Source organism: Podarcis muralis, chromosome 10 (genome assembly GCF_964188315.1).
Source record: "Podarcis muralis chromosome 10, rPodMur119.hap1.1, whole genome shotgun sequence".
In the NCBI taxonomy this organism is placed as follows: Eukaryota; Metazoa; Chordata; class Lepidosauria; order Squamata; family Lacertidae; genus Podarcis; species Podarcis muralis.
In genome coordinates this window covers 24,794,183-24,802,287 of record NC_135664.1, presented here as the reverse complement: position 1 = coordinate 24,802,287, position 8,105 = coordinate 24,794,183, and the positions used below count along the sequence as shown (strand labels likewise).

The following is an 8,105-nucleotide window of genomic DNA, read 5'->3' as shown; positions in this document are numbered from 1 at the left end:
ATACTTTTGCACAAGAGCATGAACTCATTGCATGTGGGGTGGGGTGGGGTGGGGTGAGTGTTAGATCCAAAAATGGTAAAAACCTCATGCGCACACTTCAAAATGTTTATTTCCCAATGCGTCTAGCATCAACCAAGAGCCCAAGGATACCATCTGTGCAAAATGACAATGTGAGAAAGATGTGCAGAGAAGGATTCTCTGTGTCTGCCCACAACTATAAAATTCCCTCCACTGGAGATGTGCCAGAGTTTGAGCATCTTGCGAATATAGTTGTAAATCTTTTCATTTAGGCTGTCTCTCAATAACCAGGGTTAAGCGACTATTGAAGTGAGGGGAATGGAATTTAATTGTGCGATCTGGGGAAGGTTTAAACAGCCCCTACACGTCACCCTAATGAAAGTGTTTGCAAATGAATTTCATAACCAAAAATTCCATGTACACAGTCACACAAAGGCAAAAGGTCTTATCTCACACAGGGGCCCCAACCCTGAAAAATTCAGGCGCCTATGCCTGCTGCACTATTTAAATAAAAGGGATTAAGAATGTGGGCAGTCAGGTCTTATAACACATTAGAGAAGTTGCCAAAAAAGAATTAATTCACAGCCTGAGACCAATAACAAGAAAAAGTAGTATTTCCAATTATTGCCATTTGCAATTAATTACCCCACTTCTGTCACAACCAAGTCACTCAAATAAAGAGAATGAAAAGAATATTTTTTTATTAAAAATATGAGGAGAAACAAAACCGGGGTGGGAGGAGACTCTCACAGGCTAGCAAGCGCAACTGCCAAGGTTTTGTTCTTGTAGCTTGTAAGAACTGAGATACCAAATGAAGGGGCACAGAGAGAAACTATTGTTTTGATCCAAGGCCTGTTCTGAAAATGGATAGCATTTGAGGGGGTTGCAAGTATGACGCTTGTGTAAGGAAAAACTAATTCAACAATGCACAGAAACAAACCATGGAAAGTAAAACGACGCTTTTTCTTTGGCTTCATATTCCCTACTAGGCGTTGGAAAAAAGACAGCTGCCCCCTGGCTTGCTTTAGAAAGGGTTATCATACAGAAGTCACATATCCAGTGATTCTCACATTAAAGGAACACACTGAGAAGCAAGCAAAGTGAATCTCTACGGTGACCTACAACATTTAAGCTGTATTGAATCACGGCTGGGAAAGGCTTTGGGTTGTATCAAATTGTGTTCCTCTGCTCATGCAAAGTTCTTGGCTCCCCAAAATTATTTCAGTGAATGGAAGGAGGGAGACGGCTTTTACGAATTTCCTCTTTCTTCCTCAGCCTCCTGTGCCCCTTCCCACACTATTCCAAAGGGCCCCCACCCCCTGAAGCAAATTTACAGTAGGGGCTACCGGGGGAAGAGAGTAAATGAGCATCAACTCTCACTTCTATTCACTAAAGCCCCCAATGCAATTTCACAAATTTGTTTTTGGACTACAACTCCCATCATCCCTATCTGGCAAGACCAGTGGTCAGGGATGATGGGAATCTTAGCTGGAAAACAGCTGGAGACCCAAATTTGGGAAAAGCTGCTCCAGTGGATCAAGGAGTCTTTCATGAGTGGAGGGACACAAACAGATACATTTCAGAATTTCTTGAAAGCATGCTAATAGAGTTGATTTCAAAAGTGGAGAGTGAAGTTATAGAAAGACTCCTTGTACCATACCTCTTGGTGACGCTTGCTAGATGCTACACCACTTGTTGCCTTGAGGCAATTTACTGGGAGAGAAAGATAGAGCAAGGACCTTAGAAAGCGTATTCTAGTGACTTTGAAACTAGAAAAATGTGCAGTAAATGAAAACCAGCTGGCCAATAGCTGCAGCAGGAAGGTTTGCCCTTGATGGATGTGTACATTTCCCTATGTACATCAGGCCTGCACGAGACCCAATACAAAAGAAAGGCAGACTGCAAGACCAGTAATAGGCAAAGCTTCATAACCCACTCAACCTGCTCTCATCAACATCTTGAAACGTTACCACAAAGATACCAGCACGCAGCTCAGAGGCTCTTTGTTTAAATGCTATGGCTGATTCTTTTCTGCAAGTCAGACTTGCAACAACTCCAAAGGTGCTACCAAACACAACTGCTTGTAATGGCAGAGAAAAGAATAGGCGCACCCTGCCTCTGTGGTTTCAGTCTTCTGTAACCCATTTCTAGTAGCCTCCTACAAGTTCTTGAGTCACTCACCAAGGCTGCCAACCTGTAAATCTGCTTGTTCCTATTCTGTCCTGCCTCCTTAGGTTGACATTACTGTGACTAGACCTTGCCTCTGCAAAAGAGCAAAGCTTCATACAATCTCACAGCAAACATACCTACTGGGCTCTTGGGACCAAAGACTGGAGGTCTTTCCACTGGAAACGGTTCAAGGAACCTGCAGAGCTCCAGATTTTGTTGGAACCCTAGCCAGCATGGACAAGGATGACAGAAAATGTGGCTCAACATTGGGAGGGTCAATGGTTGCCTACCCATGCTTATTTCTGACTTAATTATATTATGCCATGTTCAGACTCTTCCAGTTGTGTAACACAAAGCAACAACTGCCTTACAAGATCTGGCTAAGAATGCCTATCCCACTATCCCTATTTGTTGGTTTCTTTCTTTTTTAAACACTGGATTCAGTCGGGATCTTGACTAAATTTAGACAGACTTTCTCCTCAAGCCCTGAAGAATTAAGCACACAAACTAAGAAAGCTTGCATGCTGCCGTTTAAACCATACAACTTGTGGAGTTTATTGATTTAGTTACACCTGAAGACCCAGGATAATCATCTGGTTGAGTTATCAGTGACCCTTAACCTTGTTAAACACCTTTAAAATACTGAAAGCTTCCACCACAGTGAGCATCTTTAAAATACTGAACATGACGCTGCAAACAATAAAACATCGTAATAAAAAAGGATATATAGAAAATATATTTGGTCATTCAAACATCCTCCCCTGGAAATATTTTGATTGAACAACTGAGAGCCTAATCTATCAGAAACTTTCATACAAGTTCTACTGAAATTAAGAAAAGGAAGCATACCGGAAAAAACCCCATAATTGTGCTTCAACAAAGCTTGCGTAACATATGCTCCCAATAGATTGTACCCGAAAACAACCAAAATCTGCAAAATTACTTATACCAGGACGGTCCCAAAATGAATACATAACAAAACTAGGAAGGTACACAGTAGCTTGACCTAACCACAAACAAACATATATATATATATATATATATTAATTTGGGGGAAGTTAAAAGAGATACACATTTAATCACAGGAAGCTAATCAAAGTAGTTTCTAAATGAACTAGTTCTGCGTCTTTATTTATTCTCCTATGCTGTATAGTCTGGTGTTTCTTTACACTAATCTCCATCCAGACTGCCTCTCCTCCCAGCCACAAATTCTCCACTGCACCTCAGTTAATATAAATTCACATTCAGAAATGATAATTTTCCCTATTCAATCAAAAGAAGACTCCCCCCCCCTTTTAAGGCAGCATCTTAATCCCAAGAAATATTAAATATTTGTCTTCCTATGAGCGTGGGGTGCAATTCTCCAAAAGCTTCCAGTCAGACACAGTCCTTGTTCCCGAACCCCACATGGCAATAAGGATTTGATGAGTCGTACTCCAGTATTGGAAACAGCCAGAAACTCATCTAACAAGGTAGCTATGCTTGACCGGGACATCTTTTTCTTCAGTCATAGCTCTCCGTTGCGTTTCCTCGCATATAAGCCCAGGCAGGCACATAATCCAATGCAACTAAGAAACATAACCAGGAGTAGGGCTAATGCGTCGCCCGTATCCATAGCTGCCACAACAGGCAGCCCGATCAGGAGTGATAAAAGCACCAAGAAGAGATGGGAAGCATTCCCGGTAGCACCCATGTTCCCAATCATTGTTGATCCGATGTTCCTGCGCGAAAGGCTAAACACAGAGGGGGTGGGAAAGAGAGGGAAAGTTTGTCAACTTCACAACTGGCATGACTTTTGAGTATTGCTAAAAAAAAGTAGTACTCCTGCTCCCACCCACTTTGTGAGGTGTTGCTTATGATTGGCAGGAACCTTCCAAGCCATCAGAAAGAGACAAGTGGGACTGGCAACAAAATGTTTCAGTGTGGCGTTTTCACTATTCCAGTCAGCCATGCCTTCAACAGGCCAATACATCCCACCCTCCCCTCATGCATGGCTTGCTGTTCACCTCCCCACAGTTATTTTGTATTCTCTGACCACTGAGCATGCTCAGTCTCCCCTGAGCTGTGTTTGGGGTTGCCCCTCCTCTCAGGAGCTTTTCACCATAATTTTTGTACGTCAGAAAACATTGGGGCTTTGCCAAGTCTGCTGATACTTTCCTCTTGTGCATGAGAGTTGCCATTTTGGCTACCAACATAACAGGCACTCGTGCCTGAGCATCAGAAACAGAAGGAATGATTAGTTGAACAATGCAGAGAACAGGGAGAAAGGAGAAGATGACAGAGTGAGATACTTATCGGTTGCTTATTATCTCAGGATTTAAAGTTAGTTTATTATTGATAAAAATACTTATAAACTGTCATGGCAGCATACAATAATTAAACAACTTAAAATTCTAAGAACATAAAGTAGAGAACACATTACCAACACCGAATCAAATTAATTCTCTTAAGAACACCCGACGAAATAAAAATGTTTTCAGCAGGTGGTGAAATATCACAATGGAGGGCATTTGTCTGATTTCAATACAGTGTTCCAAATTACTTGTGCCACTATGCTAAATGTATTGGTTTGCACAGCAGCTATTTGAATAGCTAATGTGTTATGGAAATTCCAGCTCACTAGAATCCTAGAATTGTAGAGCTGGAAGGGACCACAAGGATCATCTAGTCCAACCCATTGCAATGCAGGAATCTTTCTGCTCAACACAGGGCTTGAACCCACGACCCTGAGAGTTAGAATCTTATGTACTACCAACTGAGTTATTTTGATGAAAGAACATGCATTTATTGAGAATTCATTTATTGACAATTTTCTTCATGACCCCTACCTCTTCTACTGCCTGGTTCAGTTATAAAAATGTCAGGCCAATAATAACTGTTTTGGGGGGGGTGATGGATGGAGTAATGTGGAGGCCACAGCAGACTGACTGAAACAGGGAACAGGTACTGCAGATTGATAATCTGAAGTGAAATCTGCATTAACATTTTTTTTAAAAGAACTACAATAAAAATGACAGCTCATCTACTATATATTTTGAAAAGGGGTTTGTCTGTCCCTCTGTTCTCTACACATTCGGACACCTCTCAATATATCATTGCTAAACTTGGCACAAGGCATTTCTGAGGTGGGGGCTGTCCATGTTTAGTTGCTGGCTGCCATTTTGAATCCAGATGGCCGGCTGACACGTGACGTTTCGGTGACTGCACCCATTTTTTGGCATAGGCTTGGCTCTCTCTTGAGATAGCATTGCCAAACTCTGCATGAGGGTTTCTGAGATGGGGGTGGCAAACGTAGTCGCTGTTAGGATGCCAGGCACCAATTTGATCCAGGATGGTGGATCAAAACGTGATTTTGCCCCATTTTTGGCACAATAGGTCCAAACTCGTAAACTGTACTATTTAAAAAACAAAATGTTTATTGGTTTCTAAAAACAGACATTCCCTGTTAGTTTCTTAATACAATGCTTTATTTAAACACAGCAAATTAAGCTGTGTCCTTTTGCTTTTCATTATCCCCATCCCTCAAGCACCCTCACATTCATCAGTGTGCATGTTTGGGGACATGCAGACAATATTGCCAGATCAAATATCCCAACAAAGAACATTTAGGCCAAGTAACTGTTTAGTGTAATAAAGATATATTTGCAGGGCCTATTGTTATGATGCCAAATATAGTCCACTAAGTAAGGGGCACACTTCTTTTCTACTCCCCCCCCCCCTTTAATGGAGGCGGTAAACTTATATTTTCAAGGCCAAAGTTTTTTTAAATGTATTCAAGGTCTATGCTGCATGAGATAAACAATGGCCATTACAACATATGAGGCCATAGTGTTTCAGAATGAGGGACACCCCTTTACAATAAGGGAAGTCTTATATTACGCAGCCGTGTATTTAAACACTAGCCTGGTAGCCATAAAGTACAAGAAACTCATGCAGGCAAGTGTCCAGGCAGGAGGAAGAAGGGCGGAGCACCCCACTGCCTCTGTGCCTGCCAGAGACCCCAAGTGGGTTGAGGTCAGCGGTAGGGCACAAACTTTGCATTCACAAGGCCTCAGGTCCAATCCCCAACATCTCCAGGTTGGTTAGGAAAGGTTCTCTGATCAAAACCCTGGAGAGCTGCCAGCAGTCAGCTGACTTAAATGGAACAAATGTATACAGCAACTTCCTATACCACAGCAGGAAAACCTCCCTCATCCACATGTTTCATAAAAATACGCAGGGTTCTGCAACAGGAACAGAACTCTCTATCCTCTTCCTACTGTCTCCCATAAGAAACAGTAAAACATTTAAACAGTAAAATAGCAAAACATTTTGACAGGTGTATATACAAGGATACAATAGCAGAGGATTTTCTTCTAGCAACAAAGCAAACACTAAGGTCTAAATGGCGAACTAAGACGACAATCCGTAACCCACATACTTGGGAGTAGATCCATAGCTGTCAACTTCCCCCTTTTCTTGCGAGGAATCCTATTCGGAATAAGGGAATTTCCCTTTAAAAAAGGGAAACGTTGACAGCTATGAGTAGATCCACTGAATTCAACAGGGCTGACTTGTAAGTAGACAAGGTGAGGATTGCACACTGCGATCCCTCCCCTTCTCAAATCAACAAGGAATTTGATACTTCTCTTAAAAGTTGTTGTTGTTTAGTCATTTAGTCATGTCCGACTCTTCGTGACCCCACGGACCAGAGCACGCCAGGCACTCCTGTCTTCCACTGCCTCCCGCAGTTTGGTCAAATCTCTTAAAAGTAAGCAATGCCTAATATTTAAGGAAGCATCGGTTGAAGGGGATTCCAGCCCATGAAAGTTTATGCCCTAACTCTGGACTCTGCAGTTTCTGTTGCTACAGCAAACCAACATGGCTAACTACCCCTGTAGGAAGAGAGCAAGCTATATCCTTGGATAACACAGCAGTCCCACGAACACACAACCAGCAGTATCTTACCGGGGAGGTAACAGCCTGTGTAATTTAGGGTATTCCCTGGAGTGGTTGGCGCTGCGATCTTAGGAAGCTGACAGCCGTCCTGGACAACGCCTACTACTAAAAAAGAATAAGGGAGAAAACACATAAATCAGGCAAATCAAATCATCCTGAAACCACCCGAGGCCAGGAGGGAAAAGCTCTGTGCTTGGGAGTCACGCGCAGCGACACACGACATGGCCAGAAAAGAAACTTAAGCTGCAACTGGGAGCAACTTGGGGGCTTAACCTGTCAAGTTTTTGCTCCAAACGGGGAAAAGGGCGATTTGAAAAGCATTCGGGCAACTTGAAACCCCAGAGCGGCTGCAGCGGATTCTCCGGCGCCCCGTCTGCCCCCCGATCCCTTTTGAGTAGCACGGGAGCCAAACTCGCCTTACCTTCCTGGAAGCGGCCATTACAAGCAGGGAAAGAGGAAGAGCGAGCGATTGGTTTGCGCCCTTCGGAACCGCCGGCGACTACAACTCCCGTCATGCATTGCGGGGGCTTCCCTGTTAACCCCTTGATTAACCGCCCCGGTTAGGGCTTTTGCTAGAAATCCCGAGCAGGTTTTCATCGCCGCTGGATTATGATGAAGTCAGAGGAGAAGGAAAGCAGCCGTTTGCAATGCTTGCCTTTTCCCCTTCCAGCTTTCGGTTGCTTGGCGCTGCTTGAGGATAGGATTAGAAACAGAAAATGAAAAAAGGCGGTTTGCGTGATGGATTGCAGTCTTCACGCTGCTTTTTGAAGGCTCGCGGATTTCTGCTGACCGACTAATTGAATCCATTGTCGACTTTTGACACCGGCGTGGGAGCAGCAGCAGACTCCATGAGCCTAATAATTATGTTGTGAAAAGAAAGCGCTGTACGGCAAGTGGAAGGTGGGTGTGGAATCGCCCTAAAGCAATGCTTGATTCTGAGATCTCGCAGGGAAAGGAGCTATAAGCCAGTATAAACGGAT

The 8,105-nt window shown here is 43.3% G+C and overlaps 1 protein-coding gene across 3 annotated transcripts; it reads right to left on the bottom strand.

Annotated features, from left to right (window-relative positions):
- Positions 1-702: 702 nt before the first annotated feature.
- SMIM30 (small integral membrane protein 30) lies at positions 703-7,655 on the bottom strand. Of its 3 annotated transcripts, none has more exons than XM_077934634.1 (3): positions 7,547-7,655; positions 7,159-7,230; positions 703-3,957 (listed from the first exon to the last, which is right to left on the bottom strand). In XM_077934634.1, the coding sequence occupies exons 1-3, from the start codon at positions 7,638-7,640 to the stop codon at positions 3,695-3,697; spliced, it is 429 nt and encodes a 142-aa protein (XP_077790760.1). In that variant the 5' UTR covers positions 7,641-7,655; the 3' UTR covers positions 703-3,694. The 3 variants fall into 3 exon arrangements, with proteins under 3 accessions (XP_077790760.1, XP_028602412.2, XP_077790759.1); XM_028746579.2 differs by having other exon boundaries at positions 703-3,920; positions 7,135-7,230; positions 7,547-7,591; XM_077934633.1 differs by having other exon boundaries at positions 703-3,920; positions 7,135-7,227; positions 7,547-7,585.
- Positions 7,656-8,105: the final 450 nt, after the last annotated feature.